Below are 19173 nucleotides of genomic sequence, written 5' to 3' on the forward strand. Positions count from 1 at the left end.
TTGCCAAATAGACCTGCTTATGTTTAATAAACAGCCAGCGACGTATGTCAATATTAATATTTGTGCCTGAGTAGTATTATGTTACACTCGTCACCAGCGGGTGACAGCCTACGTCACACTTCAGCGGTCCCAAAGATTCACCTGAGCCAGTCACATCGCGCACTGCTCATGCGCGGTAGCTCGGCACACACCACAGGCGCATGCGTAGTGTGTTCTCTGGCTGTAATACACTGCATCTTTGAGCGTCGCTGCAGCGCTGGACGCGCAGAATGTCGGTGATACCGACACACACCTACCCTCGGATACATGCACCTGCCGCAACAGGAAAAAAAACTAGTACATCTTTTCCTTAGGTTCCTACACGGTAAGTTCTTTAACCCAGTTTAAATGGAACGTTTATTTTTACAAAATTCGTTTAGGCTTTTTACAGTTATTTCTGCTGCTGAATGATTTTGTTTTTTCTAGTAACGTCCTGTACTAGACCATGCATTATTCATTGACTGACTAAAAGAATAATTTTAATATTCTCTCTGCGATTCTCACACGGTAATGAAACATAATTAAATATTCCCGCTTTATATATATATATATATATATATATATATATATATATATATATATATATATATATATATATATATATATATATATATGTATGTGTGACTGGTGACTGTGTGTTTGTGTGTGTGGTCTAGATTGACAGTTGCATTCATTTATTGATTCTACAATTTCGGCCGTCATTCTCTCTTGTCTTTCCTTTGGGTATAATTGATCCATTCCGTCTTTCTGTCTCATTAACACTCAATTTTAATTCTGTAGCCTTTAGTGTGATCGCTGTCACGCCACAGGACGCATCCCTAAAGATTACAGTATTATTCGTGTAACCTCACTGGTCCCATGAGTCAGCTCCTCTGTCATCTCAACATGTTGTTCTGACTTTAATAAGAAAAGTATAGCACGGTTCCTGTTCAAAAGCTTTCAGTGGCTCTTTTATTTAACTTTATTGTTTGGACCATGCTCTGTAAACATTACATCATCTGAAATCTGTCATAGTCACAGTATTCCTATAAATGTGACTTGACTGGACAACTGTGAAGTACAAATATATGCATTTGAAGGTTACTGCTGCTGACCATATCTTTCTAATGCCCCGCAGAGACCCTTAGGGCTGTTACTAGTGCTTTTGTGCTGCTTTGTCACAGATTGGGATGTGCTTTATTGTAATCCTCTGAAGCCAGCTTCTTTAGTAGCCCATCCCATTTCTCATGGTGAGATGAATTGGACACAATCCATTCAGGAGTTCTGGAACAAAGCTTAGGGAAAAGTTTTCCCTCAGGGTGAGGTCAACGGGGGAGGGTGGTTGTCTGTTGTCACATTGCCACGGTAACACACCCTAAAGTAGGAGAACTCAATTGGTGCAAGCGCCCCCCAAAGTACTGACTTCATAGATTACCGTGGTAACACTATCTAAGCATGACTGTGAATTTCTGGATTGTTTTGGCTTCTGACAGTGTGTTTTTTTTCCTTTTTTGGTAAATAAATGGTAATGTTTATTGCTTTGTTTTTTTTTAACTGTACAAAGAATATCAAAGTGTATATTTTAATCAATAGCAAACACAAACATATAAAAGCTCCCATTTCTATTCACAAACAGAACTAATAACTGAAATACAGCATATTAACAGAAAACATCACCAGAGCCGGATAGATTACTTATAAAATGTAGTCCTTTACTGATTACAGATTACATAGTGAAAACTGTAGTTAGTAACGTAATATAGATTGCTCATTTTAGGTATTGTAAGCTGACTACAGACTTGTTTTAAATGTACCATATTGATATGGTATTAAGTGATTCCAGTTTTTTAATATCAACATCATAAAATGCATTAAACATTGCATTAGTGAGCTGATGTGACTAGTGAGTTGATAAAAAGCTATTAATCCAGTCATAAAACTGTGAAATAAAAACTATTTAAATATATTATTCAAATATTTTATTTGTTTACCTGCAAGTCAGTGTGACCATTAATTGACATCAGAGAACGGTAAACATGTCCTTAGCAGTATTTTAAGAAAATATTTATTTTAGGGGGTGACAAAAACATTTAGGAATCCCTGCATTAAACGCACATTAATAAACATGAAATGTTTTTGTCCTGTCTCCCAGAATCAATAAATGATGAATAATTTACTGCGCAAATAACATGTAATCATGTAATCCATAAAAAGTAACTGTAGTCTGATTACGCGCATTTTAAAATGTAATAGACTTTAATTACATGTATTTAATTTATGGAATCTCATTACATGTAATCAGTTACTACCCAGCACTGAACATCACTATGTGATGTTAATATCGCCTTCTAATATAGAATATTTCATAATTTTAATTATCTTTTATTATTTTTACATTTTCCGTTTCCATTTAAGTTTTACTCATTTTCATCGGTTTTAGTCATTTTAATTTCAACTTATTTAATTTCAGTTAGTTCCCAATGCAAAATTACTAGTATTCTAAGTTAAACATTTTTATCAATATTTATAATATTTCAATGTTTTATTTTATTTTAGCTTTATTTCAGTTACCAAAAAGATTTTTAATCGCTTCAGTTTTAATTAACAATAACAACACTGTCGTCATCACAGTTCCAGTTGTTGTTTTGCTTAATCTGTCACAATACTTCTAATGGGCTCTAAAGGGACTAAATTCACCAGTAAGCGTCTGGCTCTTTCATTTGCACACACGTAAACATCAGGTGTTTGGACTTCAGTTTCCCCTCCCACCTGCTGTCACCATGGCAACCAAAGTGCGTCCTTCCGTCTATGCCACTGGCTGATTCACTTCCCTGTATAAAATGGTTACAAAAACAGAAATCTACAGTAGTATTTTCTTATTTTGTTGTATTGCACAGCTACTCTACAGTAACTGAATGTAAATTTGCTACATATCAAGATGTATTAGGATTGTTTTGGTATTCTGAGAGATTTGATTTACACCGGTGTGCTTTTATACCATCTCTCTTTGTTTGCACATGAGGCCATTTATATTTTATTGCGGTCATCTCACTGTCTACTATTGCTAGCTGTTCCTATGGGGACTAAACTACTTAGAGGAGTTTGTAATGACTGTGGGAGACAGAAAATCTTATCTGTTTGTGGTCGAGAACAAGTAGTGCTATATATTGGCTGTTAGCTGCGACTGTAATATGAGCATGTGTGTGTGTGTGTGTGTGTGTATTTGCTAGTCCTCTCTAGTTATCACATTGGGTCCATTTTAGCACGTGTTAGTATAGTACATGTGGAAGATTACAAACTAAACACTCATTTAGTTCACATTAAAGTAAAGCATAAGTGGAATTAGTATAAATGCTGACAAGTCAATATACAGCATCAGTGATTGACAACGAAGACATTTGCATTAGTGTAGTATCCCAGTCAGTGCACTTTTCAAGCTACATTGAGTCCTGGTCCCATGTGGACAGGATGATCTTCAGGACTCATATATCTTTAAAAATGAACCCTTTTGGGTTTCCTAGAAACTTTAAGGACACATTAAAATTTCCTTCTCATATCACATATATTCTGGCTGATGCTGTAGATTCACGCTTCAGGGTGTGATGTGTACAGAAATGGTTTTACTTTGGGAATTAGATCATCCTGGAACTTTGTTTCTTTGAGCTCTAGAATTAGTTTGTCTTCGAAAGAGTTTATGAAGATTCCCCCAAGTTGTGTTTGATTACTGTGTAGTTGTTAGGCGGTCTTTGTTTCTGCTTTATTTACCTTCTCTAATGGCCCTTTGTGATCAATACGGTTTGCAAAGCAAGCTTTCTCATGCTGGATACTCACCACCTTTCAGCAGCACTGGTTCAAATGAGTCTTTACATGTATACAATTATACATACATTTATAAATTGTAACATTATTACCCAAATGACTGGATGACCCGTTTTTAGTGATTATCTTAATTTATATTCTCATGAAGTTCTCTCAAATGTGTGTCCAGATGTGTTTTATATCTATATCAGCCCACTCTTCTTTGTATCATCTCTTCATTATAATATCGTCCTCTCAATCTGTATTTGGGTCATGCCTCACCCTGCCCCCCAGCTGTGGTTATATTTGATAAGCAGAAGATTCATTATAGCCACCAGTGGAGAAATCATGGTGCTGTAAAAAAAAGATCTAACTTGCTACATTAAACATTATTATTTTTACCCGCAGAATCAGACAAACAGGGGTTTATAATCAAGGATATGCTGCATACTACCTATACTATTATGCTACCAGTGTTTTGTGCATAGTATGCATGTAATCAGTAAATTATCAGTACTCAATTAAAATACATTATCATCACAGTAGATTTTAAATGAAATATTTATTTTAATGTGTATGCAAAATCATTTCTTGATTTTTTAAAGATCTTTTCCACATTGTGAATGAAAGCAGGAGGATGAGTAAATATCTCTATATCTTTTGTTCATACAGAATGCTTTGATGCAGCCAAATCAGCATGTGCACAAACAGACCAACACCTCACATATAAAATTTGGAGTTCTGTAGTGTCCTCATGAAATTAGTCATATCAGGGCACAACAATAAAGATATTTTTGAGTAGCTATGTTTTTATGTGCCTGATTTACTGATAAAAATAGATAATATTAATGTATACAATATAAATATATAAAGCAAAAATAAAATATATTTTATTTTGTACAATAGTTTGTTTGTTTGTTCATCAGAACAGATTCATAAAGATTTATTTTGGGGGGGGTTAACTTATTCCTTTAAAGGGCACCTAAGAAAAGGGCTGTGCCTTTACAGCTTGTACCTTGGATACTGATTATAACGCTTACCTGACCTCATGACAAACACTTGTGGGAATTTTTCCGCGAGATGTGAAATACAAACCAATTAGTCAAGTCACCTTAATTTATATAGCGCTTTTAACAATACAGAATTGTGACAAAGCGGCTATACAGTATTAAATAGGAAATGGTCTTGTGCCGATGGCTGTCTAGGTGAAGTCGTCTTCACTGGGGATCTGTCTCTGGGGCTAACTTTCAGGGCTGTAGAGGTTATCTCTAGGTGCTGATCCACCGTCTGGGCTGGGTACGGAGTGTGTACTAACAGAGTGTGTCTGCGTCCCAAACAGTGTTGGGTAGATTGTTCCAGAGTTTGGGTGCTAAATAAGAAAATGATCTGCCGCCCGCGGTTGATTTTGATATTCTAGGTATTATCAAATTGCCAGAGTTTTAAGAAGTACATATGACTGCAGTTTCCACCAGAAATGAACACTAGAGATGGTAAAACAGCAAGCACTTGTAATCATTTTCGTACACAGTTATGATTACAGCTCTATATGTTTTGCTTTCCAGTGTTGACCCCCACCAGATTGCTACCTCCCTAGTATTGGTAGGTTTAGGGTTAGGTGTGGGGGAGGGGGTAGCATTAGCCAATCATGTAGCGATTTCAACAAGAGGGGGTAAAAATGTAACAAGCTTGCTCGGTAGCTCAGCCGGCACAGAATTGGACTTAGGATGCGGAATCCTGTGAAAAACATGACTCACATTGAAAGAGCTAAAAAATGAGAGTTCGCAAAACAAGCTAAAACGACATGCTTGCGATTGCATTTTTACGTCACATTCACTTTTGTTAATACTATGGTTTAGGTGTAGTGCAGATGGTATGTTATTTTAAAACATCACAGAGCATTAGAGTTATAGCGCCACTCAACGGACATTTCAAGTCAGAACTGCATTGACAAGTACAAAACCAGCGTCACATAAAACGTAACATATGTACATTCATCTGTTCTGGGGAAAAACCCGAACACTCTTTTAACGCACTTTTTACATATTTTGCATCTCGCGAAAAGGTTTTCATCATGAGATCAGGTTGTCTATCGCACTGAAATCATATGTTTTAAAGCCAAATCTACACTGTCTACACTGTTAATATGACCCAAACAATAAAATAAAAACAGAATTCATTCACTGCTCTTGAATGAATAATTTCTGTAGCTCTAATAGAATACATTTCTTACTTGAATGCTGCTTTTGAATGCTCTAGCATGAAGATAAACGTTGCGGATTGTGTGTGGCTCACTTACGCCGGGGTCTCTGCTAATATGGCAGTGTCCGTCAACAGTCGTGGGCCAGGCCTGTAAAATGTGACATCACATTTTACAGATTTTGTAAATGGCTTGTTCTGAGACACTGCTTATGATTTATGGGGATTTAAACACAAGGAGCGGGTGGATTTTTATCATCATAGGGGGGTTGTGTACACACATTGCCAATACACATTTAAGTTCAAACAACATGTAAAAGTGAATTTTGCATAATAGGTGCCCTTTAAGTTTCTGTTAAAAATGTTTCTAATTTGCAATAATAGCTGGAAATGAAGCAGCTATAGAATATATAAAAGCCATGTTTATAGAAAATTTTCCTGAAAAAAATCCACCATAAAACTTTCAACAAAACCTCAACTATCTGCTGGTTTTACAGTATAACATATAACATTACTTTTAATCAGCACAAATTGCAATATTAAGTTTTACATAGTATCTATTTTTAGAGTAGTATATAATTGTAGCCTCAGTTACTGATTGGTAGAGTAGTTGGATGGCGTCAATGGCCTCACTAATGTTTAACACATAGATTTCAGTGCGATAGTAATGACCTGAAGATAAACTATGCAGGAAATTAAAGAGAGCTTGAAACAGACTGTGTTTCCCCTTTGCAAGGTTTAAACTGTGACAGCTGGTGCTGTAGATGATAAAAGTAGGCCAAAAATTCAGTGTAATGTGTGCTAAACAAAATGAACATGGTCAGCCTTTCTGAATGTTTCCTACCCTTAACATAGAAAATAGCTGTATGCCTTTGACAGTTAGTGAAGTGTTATAAACTGTCACAACACAAGACTCACACACTGTCTCAGAGAGCCAGCAACTGCTGATCATATGTTATGGCTGCTACAGATGATGATTCCCCTTTAATTAGCCTTTCTAAATCATCAGCAGTTTTAAACCAACATCACACTTAAATGAATGTTTGATACAGAAACAGCCTCATGATTTGCATAGCAGATGATGTCATACCATGGAGTAGTAATATATGGGGAAGTATGTCTAGGTCTTAAACAAAACTGGTGGCTTCTGTCACGGTTCTTTTAAATCGTTTAGCTTGCCAGTCTTTCCTTCAATTATGAAATTATGAAAGCAGTTTAATCTTCTAAAGACCCTGTGGGACCAGTTTGGACTTTGATTTATGGCTGGTTTACAGAGATACACTTGCACCAAAAGCTGAATCCAAAGCACAAGCACCATTAAGACATTAATGCTTGAATCTGCTTAAGTATTTCTTAATCTCTGCGCGTTTGCTCAAAGGTTCTTTGTCTTGGTGCTGTTCTTTGCACCCAAATACTCCACTGAAGGTATTAGATGTCCAGTGTGTGGGTTATTGCCTCAGGCCTCATTTGCCAGACGTACTGGAAATCAATCTACGAGCAGAGCGTTTCAAAGTGCCGTATCAATTGAATCAGGTAACAGGGCAAGACTTTGTCTGAAGAGTTGTGGTTGGGTCGAAGATGTACGATTGTCTGTGTTTGTGTGGGAGAAAGTTTCTTTATGTGTGTTTTGTGCATAGACTGACCCAAGGGCAAGATAGTCTACTGTTATGTTAGTTGAAAATGAATACACTTTTGTACCTTCTGCTGCCTCTGAGGGTCTTCAGAAAAATCACAGCCAGATCATCTTTCAGTTTGACACTGTTTACGTCACTGAAAAAATGTCATCTAAAAAGGTTGCGTGTAGTAGCATCTAAATTAATTCATTTTATTCAAGTCAAAAATGGTATTTAACATCTCTACATCAGCCTACGTACATTAGGTGAACCAACAAAGCTAAATGTTTTTACAGTGTTGACCAGAGCCTTGAGTATTCTTCACAAAATGAGTATTCTTCTTGGGAAATTTGGTTTTTAATACTAAATTTAAGCATTTGACCTATATACCATCTACTTTACTAGAAGATTTTGTCCTGACATCTTTTCTAAGCAAAAGAGCTAATCACTAACAAACAATGAGAAATTTTAAGAGATTTTCTCCTAAGGAGGATTAATTTGCTAGGCAGCCAAGCATGTGAACAGATGTAATGGTCTGGGTACACTGTGTGTGTGTGTGTGTGTGTGTGTGTGTGTGTATTAATACTGTCACATTCTTTCCAAATGTGCTCAAAAATACATCAAGTATACTTAAAATTGTCTGTAGCAATCAGATTTTAAATCATAGTCCAACTCCCAGTTCTGAATTAGAAAAAGGCTTAGCTGAAAACACAGCCTCTTTTTATAGTAAACGGAAGTATTCTGCTGTTTACAGGTACATCATGTACATCAGATGCATCATGGCTGTCTGCATTATTTATGTACTTGAAAATAATTCATCATGAAAACGTGGACATTCTTCATTGTTTCAACAATCTAAAAAGAAATTGTACCACTCCAAAATAAGTTTCGGGCAGCAGGTAGAACTAAATTATGTCACATATTGTTTTATTGTGTGTAACAAAGAGAAAGAACAACATGTGAATCACAGAACAGGAGGATACCAGTAAATAAAGCCATTATAAAACATGGATGCTCAACTGTGCTTGCGCAGTACACAAGAACAAACATTATTGGTTGTCACACATCAAGCAAGCTGGTTTGAGCTTTCATGTTTAGCATGTTTGATGAGCTCTATGTTTGTGTAAACAATTAAATCTGTTCATATAAATGTTTTGTTTTAATGTTTTGTTTGTGTGGATTTTCAATGGATGGGCAAAAAATGAGAGAATGTTAAAAATATCTTCTATTTCTGTTTAAGAAGCTTTGAGATTTTGTATGAGTATGCATGAATGATGACAGAGTTTTTATTTTTTATATGAACATGTTTCCTTCATCCACATTTGCCTTTCTCACAAGTGGCCTATTGGATGTGTAGTGCTTTTTAGATTTGCTGGGCTTGAACTGTTTGCATTTATTCACATTATTATAGTGTCTGACCGATCCTAAAATGATAATGTTGCTTTAATATGCCCTCAGCTAGGTTTTCAGCATTCTGTGACGTTTGTAAATGTCATGACGGTTATAATTGTGAACAGATTTGGTGCTGCATATCTGGGTGTGTTGCTGTACGCTGTCGCTGACATTGCAGCAAAGACACCACTGAGGTGAGATAGAATGTGTTACAGAGTGTTAACCCTTTACTCTCTTTTCTAGCCAACACAGTGCATGTACATTTAGGATCTGAACACACACAAACAGTACAGTGTTTATATTTATATTGCAATTATATGTCAAAAGAAAACATATTAAAACATCATACAGCATAGCCCTTCTACAGAAGATGACTTTAAAAGGAAAAATACACCTACTTTTACATATGAATAAATTATACATAGTAGCTTGCACCTAACTCAGCCGAACCAGCGCGGAAACAGAGTCTTCCTGTGACGTCAATTGTCTTTTAATAAGTAAAAACCTAGAGGATCGAATGAGACCCTGTTGCAGTATGATGAGCTCTGGTTTACAGCACTTGGTGTCTTGTATTATCTGTTCTAGAACTTCCTTTCACCACGATCAGCTTTGTCAGTAAAAGTAACTTGCTACAACATCTTTGAACTTTTATGTCTACACTGATCAATCCCAGCATCAAAGACACCTCACAAGTAGCAATGCTACAACAGTGTTTTTGCGTTTTCCCTGAAATGAGACTTTTATGACCTTCAGTCTCTCTTTGAAATACAGGTTACATAACTGAATCTACATAAGACTGTTCAGTCTGATCCAAAATGCTGTGGCATTTTGCTGTGGCCTCTCCCAGCAGACGTCAATATGTCACTCTTGACAGTAGTACATAAGATGAAACCCAGTGCCATTTACTGCAGTCTCTGCTTTCTCTGTGTCTGTGACACAAAGGCACCTGTATGACAAGACCTGAGCCATACTGATGAAGTGCTGACCAATGCAAGCTGCTCACAAGGCTGTTGTACATTATATTTATATCAAAATAATAGAAATTAGACAGCTTTGGTTGTAAATCTTTGCCAATTTTTGTCCAAAATAGCTGCTTTTTTGTGGATTGGTTGTTGGCTGGTCTCCTTGACAACCTCACTGTACTTTGAAGGCTGTTTGATGTCGGCTGCTTTGCATATTCAAATAACAGATGTGGCACGAGTGAATCACCAGTATGGAAACTATTCTAATTATGTAATTCTGCATTTAATGGCTAAACATTTACTAATATTTATCATATTAAATATTATACTAATTTATAGTAATGTAAAATAAGTCAGCAAATAAACAAAAAGAGTTTAAATCATTTACACCCTGAGCAAAATTCTTAAATATTTAAAGGTGCATTTAGTTGTATTTTAGCTAGTATTAGCATTTCCGTTCTTCACATATTTTAAATATCAATACCATTGTCATGTGCCTGGTCTTTGTCTTCTGTATTCGTGTTTAAGGACTTTTATTTTGTAGTTTTTGTGTCTTATTGTTCCCTGCTTCCCTGTACCTCTGTTCCCTTGTTTGTTGCCATGGATCTTCATTGAACCACACCCACTCCCTCATCAGTTACCCCGGTTACCAATTAGATCATTACCTCACCCTGTGTATAAATAGTCCTTGTCTTTCCCCTGTATTTTGTCAGTTGTTTGATGTCTGTGATGGTTGCTCCCTGTTCTTGCCTGGATTCTAAGGGTTCCCCGTTCTGGATAATTTGTTGTTTTCTTTGGATGTACAATAAACTCTTGCACATAGATCCTCGTCTCATCTCCGCTTCGTTACAGAACAACTGACCAACTATGGATCTAGCAGGAGTTTATCGCGACCCTCTGAGCACTCTTTGCTCAATTTTTCAAAACGGCCGACCGATCGAATATTATGTGGAGGAGTTCCTTTATTACAGCCAGCTAGTGCCTGGAGATGACACCAAAATAAAGGACTGTTTCTGGAGTGGACTCGATCCAGAGGTTAGTTTAAACTTACCGGATGAGGACCCCAGCTGGACCCTGTCACAGTATATAGACTTTGTTTTGCTGTTCTGTGAATCCCCTTTTTCTGTTAAGGAAGTAGAAAGGGTAATTCACAGCATGGTCGCCACTCCTGAGTCTCCTTGCAAGATGGCCGCCAGCCCAGACCCACTGCACAAGATGGCCGCCACGCCAGAGCCTGTCAAAGATGGCCGCCACGCCAGAGCCTGTCGCAAAGATGGCCGCCACGCCAGAGCCTGTCGCAAAGATGGCCGCCACGCCAGAGCCTGTCGCAAAGATGGCCGCCACGCCAGAGCCTGTCGCAAAGATGGCCGCCACGCCAGAGCCTGTCGCAAAGATGGCCGCCACGCCAGAGCCTGTCGCAAAGATGGCCGCCACGCCAGAGCCTGTCGCAAAGATGGCCGCCACGCCAGAGCCTGTCGCAAAGATGGCCGCCACGCCAGAGCCTGTCGCAAAGATGGCCGCCACGCCAGAGCCTGTCGCAAAGATGGCCGCCACGCCAGAGCCTGTCGCAAAGATGGCCGCCACGCCAGAGCCTGTCGCAAAGATGGCCGCCACGCCAAAGCCAGTCCACAAGATGGTCGCTGTCTCCAAGTCACGCCACATGATGACCCACGTGTTGGACTCACCCCTAATGGCTGTACGGACAGCTAAGATGGCGCTCCCTCTTGTTGCGGCAGCTACCCCTGATTCAAGTCAAGCTACAGGGCCGAGTCAAGCTACAGCAGCTGTTCCCCACGAGTCAAGCCAAGTCAATGTTGTTCCCGAGTCAAGCCATGTTGTTCCCGAGTCAAGCCATGTTGTTCCCGAGTCAAGCCATGTTGTTCCCGAGTCAAGCCATGTTGTTCCCGAGTCAAGCCATGTTGTTCCCGAGTCAAGCCACGTTACAGCAGATCTTCACAAGCCAAGTGACGTTATCGCTGCTGCTCTTCCCTTAATGGCAGTGGCCATGTGGTGTGTGTGGGCTACACACTGTGCTCCTGAGGTCACGCCTGTTCATAGGTCAGCCTCTGAGCTCTCGTCTGATCACAAGCCTGCACCAGAGCTCTCGTCTGGTCTCAAGTCTGCCCCAGAGGCCCCGTCTGGTCTCAAGTCTGCTCCAGAGGCCTTCCCCGTCGGAGAAGCTGCGCCAATGCCTCCAGAGGTGTCGGCGCCAGCCGTAGAACCTCTTACGGAGGGGGCGTTAACCACCAAACTCTCTGCTTCTCCCTTTTCCCTGTCTACATCCTCTGTCACTGTTCTCCCCAGGTCCCAGTCGATGACGCAGCCTCCTGTTCCGCCCCGGAGGGCTACGCAGCCTCCTGTTCCGCCCGGAGGGCTGCTCCGCCTCCTGTTCCGCCCGGAGGGCTGCTCCGCCTCCTGTTCCCCCCCGGAGGGCTGCTCCGCCTCCTGTTCCGCCCGGAGGGTTGCTCCGCCTCCTGTTCCGCCCTGGAGGGCTGCTGCGCCTTCTCCCTCTATTCTGTCTGCCTCCTCTGTCCCTGCTCTCCCCAGGTCCCAGAGCGTGATGCAGATTCCTGTTCCGCCCCGCAGGGCTGCTGCGCCTCCTGCTCCGCTTCCTGCTCCGCCTCCTGTTCCGCCTCCTGTTCCGCCTGGGAGGGCTGTTGTGCCTCCGGCTCTGCCCTTGGGGGCTCTAGTGTCGCTGGCTCTGCCTCCGGCTCCGACCTGGAGGGCTGTAGCGCCGTCTGTTCTGCCTCCGGCTCCGCCCTGGAGGGCTCTAGTGCCACCTGTTCTGCCTCCGGCTCCGCCCTGGAGGGCTCTAGTGCCACCTGTTCTGCCTCCGGCTCCACCCTGGAGGGCTCTAGTGCCACCTGCTCTGCCTCCGGCTCCGCCCTGGAGGGCTCCTGAGCCTCCTGCTCCGCCCTGCTGGGTACCGCCTGCTCCGCCGTGGAGGTCTTCTCTCATGATCTGGTGGTCCTCAGCTCCTCCCATCTGGCCGACTCCACCCTGGCCTCTTGCTCTGCTTCAGTCCCTTGTTTATCTCCCCTTACATGGACCTGGCCCTCCATCCCTTCCCCAGTTCTGCCTGAGCTCCTCCCCCTTCCTGGACTGGTATTTCTGTTTGGAGCGTCTGGAAGCCACTCTTTTGAGGGGGGGTTATGTCATGTGCCTGGTCTTTGTCTTCTGTATTCGTGTTTAAGGACTTTTATTTTGTAGTTTTTGTGTCTTATTGTTCCCTGCTTCCCTGTACCTCTGTTCCCTTGTTTGTTGCCATGGATCTTCATTGAACCACACCCACTCCCTCATCAGTTACCCCGGTTACCAATTAGATCATTACCTCACCCTGTGTATAAATAGTCCTTGTCTTTCCCCTGTATTTTGTCAGTTGTTTGATGTCTGTGATGGTTGCTCCCTGTTCTTGCCTGGATTCTAAGGGTTCCCCGTTCTGGATAATTTGTTGTTTTCTTTGGATGTACAATAAACTCTTGCACATAGATCCTCGTCTCATCTCCGCTTCGTTACAACCATAATGGTGTTAGCTGCTCTGCCTTCTATAGACATGGATCAGTGTGATCATCTCCCAGGTTTTTTAGTAAGTTACACTGATAGTGAGTTTTAGGTCTACACAATAATTAATTTTATAGTGTTAATAAATAATTAAAAGTATCGGAGTGTCTATTTACACTAAGTGCAAATAGCCCGCCTTGTTGGCAGAGGCTATTTACACTAACTCCGCCTACTAATGTGTAATTGGGCTAGTCAGCACTACAAAAGACAGCTGTCAATAGTCAGTTCCAGTGGTTCAGAGGATAATGCTTGCGTTCTACTCTTTTCGATGTGATCGACCCAGATTTGAATCTGCCTTTTGGCAAACTTCTTTTCTGCCTTTTCAAATCTCATATCATATCGGGAAGGCATTTATTTTCAATAAAAATGAAGGAAATAATCAAAAAGTTGAAAATAAAGTATCGGTTAGGGTAGGTGTAGAGAGGGCTTATTGTCCCAATAAGGCAGCATCCATTTAATAAATTGAATTAAAACTATAATTTACACTTAATACGATATTACTACATAATGTTTTAATGTACTACAGTACTGAGGTGCAGATAATTGTGTCTGTTTGCAGTAAATATTATAAATAGCAGAAAATCCTGCTATTTTAACATAGTGTAAATAGAATCTATAGCTATTTACACTTAGTGCAAATAGCCGCTGCCTTAAAGTATATATAGTGTTGTCAAAAGTGGACATTTTTAAAATTTTAGTACCGACTGGTACCGAAGTCATTTCCCGCTAACATTTCAGTGCTGTTGAGCGGATTCTTAAACACCACTGATTGGCCATTGTGTTCACACGCTTAACAGATATGACTGTGATTGGCTACAATGATCATCGCTTTATGCTCTTTACCAAGCACTCACAGAAAAGCACACGGGAGCATTTGAAAGCCGTGTCTATCAGTGGATCCCTAATATACAGTACCTGCACATAGACAGATCTGCTGACAAACACCCGCTTTCAAATGCTCCGATGTGCTTTTGTGTGAGCTTTTGGTGGAAAGCTTAAAGCGATGATCAGTGTAGCCAATCACAGTCATATCTGTTGAGCTCTTGAACACAACGGCCAATCAGCTGTGTTTAAGAACCCGATCAATGGCGCTGAAATGTTAGCGGGAAATGGAAATTTTAAAATTTCAGTACCGACTGACATCACTACATTTTTAATAACAAAGTTCAAGTTCTGTCATGAAACTGTGGATGACGCAGGCTGATGGGTCCTTACTGCAAACTGATGATATTTACAGTGTTAAACTACTTGGAACAAGCTGATTGACTAATGTTTCATACACAGCCAATGAGCTTGCTGCTTTACATTTAAATGGCTGATTAGCATTCACTAGAGCTTTTCGCAGCACGCTTTCATAGTTCCTCTAAAGACTTTTAGCTTCCCTAGTTCCACCTGTAAAGATCTGCTGCAGGCTATTATATTCTATTTGTGCAGCAGCAGTATGTCTTAAACACTCACAGCAGCATATCGGTGTATGTATTGGCAGTAGCAAGTTCCTGTACTTGCAACCTGATCTCATGATAAAAACGTACCTGTGGGAACATGCGAAGATTGCTAGATGCGAAATACGAGTCAATAAGTACACATCACTGAACACTAGAGGTCGTAAAACAGTGAACACTTCTAATCGTTTTAATAAAAAGTTGTGATTACAGCTCCATACGTTTCACTTTCCGGATATAACAAGCTTGCTTGTTATAATCCCGTGGAAAACATGACTCACTATGAAAGAGCTGAAAGATGAGAGATCGAAAAACAAGCTAAAAACGGCATGCTTGCGATTGCATTTTTACGTCACATTCACTTTTGTTCATACTATCGGCTAGGTTTAGTGCAGATGGTGCGTTATTTTAAAACGTCACGGAGCATTAGAGTTTATAGCGCCACTCAACAGACATTTCAAGTCAGAACTGCTGTGACACATACAAAACCAACGTCACATAAAATGTACCATATGTACATTCAACTGTTTGTGGGAAAAAACAAACACTCGTTTAGTGCCACTCAGTGGACATTTCTTTTGGAAATTGCACTGATATGTACTTATTGGTATGGATTTCGCATCTCAGGTACATTTTCGTCATGAGACCAAGTTGTGCACTTGCTTTGAAGCAGCAGCAGCAGCAGCAATTCAGCAGCGCAGCAGATCTATTCCAGCAAGACCAAATACATTAACACTGTCATATCCATTACCATGTCATGTTAGAACTATTATTATATACAGTATGAGTATACACCATTCAGATGACTCTTCACAAAAAATCCTTAATAATAGTACAACGTTTTTTAAAAAAAGCTCCAAACTGAATGGATAACTATGTGTTATGTAACCTCAGTAGGTTACGTAAAGGTAATTGATGGTAAGTTGCCAAATTTTTGGCCATGAAATGTACAAATCCCTTGAAAGTTCTTTGTGTGAGTTTTCATTAGTGAGATTTGATTCATCTGTCAAGAACATTTTTACACATAGCAGGCTGGCCCAGTGTACAATAGCATTTGGCGTTTTCCTGCTGGGGCCTTTCCTTGAGTGTACAACCACATCCCTTTCTGATGTCTGTTACTTTCTCATTTCCTCTGTTTTTAGGTTCCAAGTTCCTTTGCCTGACTGCACCTAAGTAATTTTGATTTTGTATGTGTGTGTTTTATCCTTTTTGCAGTTCCAAGGGTTTGACCTCTCACCGCACCACAGTGGGCAAAATCTTGGAAGCAACAGCTCGCCATTATGGGAGTAGGTAGAAGAAGTGGAGACAAAATATGTGAGAATGTCAAGACCTTGAAGACATCGCCTGTGTCCATAATTTCTTATTATTGCTAAAGCCATGAATCACTTTTGTGAAAACATTCAATTCTAACTAAGAATGATCTCTGCACATATTCTGCTTGAGGAAAGACTTATTATTTACTCATTAGCTGTCAGCTGTTAGTTGTTTTAGCGACTATGAGTGAGAAAGACCTTGGGACTCCAACAGACACCACCTAGAATCAAACAGAGGCTGTACCAGTTCGTTAGGTGTTGTATAAAAAGTCTTGTCGAACCAGGGCGAAATTTCCCCTCACAGCCTGGCCCTCCAGGACTGGTGTCAGTGCTAATGTAATGCTTGTCATGGCAAGTGTGACTGCTGCTGCGGAGTCGGCAAGCGACTGTACCACACCAATAGCGAATCCACTGCCATTTGAACCCTCTACAACCTCCTCAGATGGTCCTAGTCATGGACATGACAGCACTTCCTCCCCTCCAGCAGTACCTCCACCACCGCCTCCACCTCCTCCACCACCACCCCAGGCACCAGGCCATCCTGGCCATGCTTCACGCAAGAAACGACGGGTACGGAGCTTCTTCTGGAAAACAATTCCTGAGGAGAAGGTTCGGGGAAAACCAAATATTTGGACTCTAGCAGTGAGACAGCAGCAGTATCAAATTGACGTAAGGACAGTGGAGGAGCTCTTCGGCCAACAGGAGGAGGTTCGAACCCAGACAAGCAGTGGACATCCTCGTGCTGGTAGATCCAGAGGTTCATTTAAAGAGAGCAAGGATGAGGTAAGCCAAGCTGAGTGGAAGTGAATCATTGCTTGCAATATCTGCAGTCAAAGCTTGTAAACCAGTGTAATTTATTTGGTCTCTACCATCATTTGCTTTTATTAATGAACAATGATTACTAAAACGAAGACTATAGAATACCCAAGACTTTTGAATGGGGAAAGATGCAACGCTCATTATGGCCACGAAGCCCTGCCTTCTTAATGAAAGAGCCAATCGTTGATTAGTAAAGTCAACACGTCACTGCAGCTGCCATTAGAAGTCCTGGTTGCTATAGCATGCGCACTGGCTGATCTAGCCTGAAAAATAAGCTTTTCTTAATGCAGTTGGAGCATAAGGAACAATATTTATGAAGCAGTTGTCAGATTTTATTGGTGATTTAAAATATGAAATTTAATCGTAAGCTTGGTGAACAGTTTTGGTGAATTTTATGTTTCCCCATTCAAAGAGATATGCCTGCCCGAGAAGCATTTCAAAGATGGTCGCCGAGTGAAATGACTTGCCTCAAAGGGACTAAAATCACATACAATTTAAGTAAATATTGTATGTTATTTGTTTTTAGCAATAGGTAGGCCAAATAAACATAATGTCGGCCATGTGTTCATTTGGCTGGGATTTGTTGGCTTAATTTTTTTTTTACCTATGATCCGATACGGATATGGCTATCAATATGTCATGTATCTCTTCAAGATACCCAGATCTGAGATTCTCCTTTTGTTTTCTCTGACTTCTGAAGCTTTTATCTGTGGCCTTTAGATGTCAGTGTAATTTGATCCAGTTAATCTGTAGAAAGGATATTAGGAAAATCACGTGTTGAACATTTGCAGTGTGCAGTACAATCACACGTACGGTGGACTTCGGTAACTGGTTATTTAAGATCTGAGACACAAATCCCATAATCAACACTTAACATCAAAACTGATATTTATCTGCTCAACTTGCTCAGTTATTTTACTTACAAAATAAATGCTAAGTGGAAGTTAACAAAAAAATTACATTGCTGTACTATTTGTGTTTTTTAGAATTTACCTATATATGTGACCCTGGACCAGAAAACCAGACATAAGTAGCATTGGTATATTTGTAGAAATAGCCAAAAATACATTGTACGGGTCAAACTTATTGATTTATCTTTCATGCCGAAAATCATTTATTAAGTAAAGATCATGTTTTATTTAGACATTTAGTAAATTTCCTAAATATATCAAAACTTAATTTTTGAATAGTAATATGCATTGCTAAAAACTTCATTTGGACAACTTTAAGGTGATTTTCTTAATATTTAGATTTTTTTGCAGAACCCTCATATTCCAGATTTTCAAATAGTTGTATCATAACAAACTATATATCAATGGAAAGCTTATTTATTTATTTATGATGATGTATAAATCTCAATTTCAAAAAATCTATCCTTATGACTGGTTTTGTGGTCCAGGTTCACATATAATATTTAGTTATTTATAAATTAAGTTACTTTACCAGATACAGCGGAATATCTTTATATTGAACATGATTTTATTAGTAATTGTTGGTATTTGTACATTTCGCACAGACATTGAAATGTTCATTTTTAATGTATTTACAACATATTTAACTTTTTTTCTACAGTATAAACAACTTTAGAAATTTAAAATCAATGAAAAACATTCAACTGAAAAAATCTAAATCTGTCAAATGAAATGAATATTTATTAATCTTTGTATGTTCATACAGTAATTCATGACATGAATACAATGATTTTATTGTATTTAATCTATAGGAGGAATGTGTTCAATTGCATCAAATTTCTAAAGTCTTTACCTGATTTAGTATAATAGCAGTTTATAACACTAATATGTTTTTATTATTGCAGAGAAATGTTTATGTTTAACATAGGTGTGAGTTAGGGTTTAAAAATACATAACAGTAAAATGTTATAATATAAATAATTAATAAAGTTTTTTAATGTTTCAAAAGCTATGTATACATACCATACATGCTTTAACATTTTAGATGCTGTAAATATATCCCAATTGTCAGTTTCAGTACCCAGTGTAAACATAAACAGTGTAAACATGTACAGATCCCTACAAAAAGTAGTTAAGTTGATATTGTT

The 19173-nt window shown here is 39.5% G+C and overlaps 1 protein-coding gene across 1 annotated transcript in view; it reads left to right on the top strand.

The window, feature by feature from the left end:
* Window positions 1-206: 206 nt before the first annotated feature.
* Window positions 207-19173, top strand: part of fhdc1 (FH2 domain containing 1) — a 33285-nt gene continuing 14318 nt past the window's right edge. The window contains exons 1-2 of the mRNA XM_051117753.1: window positions 207-364; window positions 16198-17078. Of these exons, the coding sequence (XP_050973710.1) occupies window positions 16635-17078 (444 nt within the window). The 5' untranslated portion in view covers window positions 207-364; window positions 16198-16634. The remainder of the gene's footprint in view (window positions 365-16197; window positions 17079-19173) is intronic.

This window comes from Labeo rohita, chromosome 1 (assembly GCF_022985175.1).
Source record: "Labeo rohita strain BAU-BD-2019 chromosome 1, IGBB_LRoh.1.0, whole genome shotgun sequence".
NCBI lineage: Eukaryota > Metazoa > Chordata > Actinopteri > Cypriniformes > Cyprinidae > Labeo > Labeo rohita.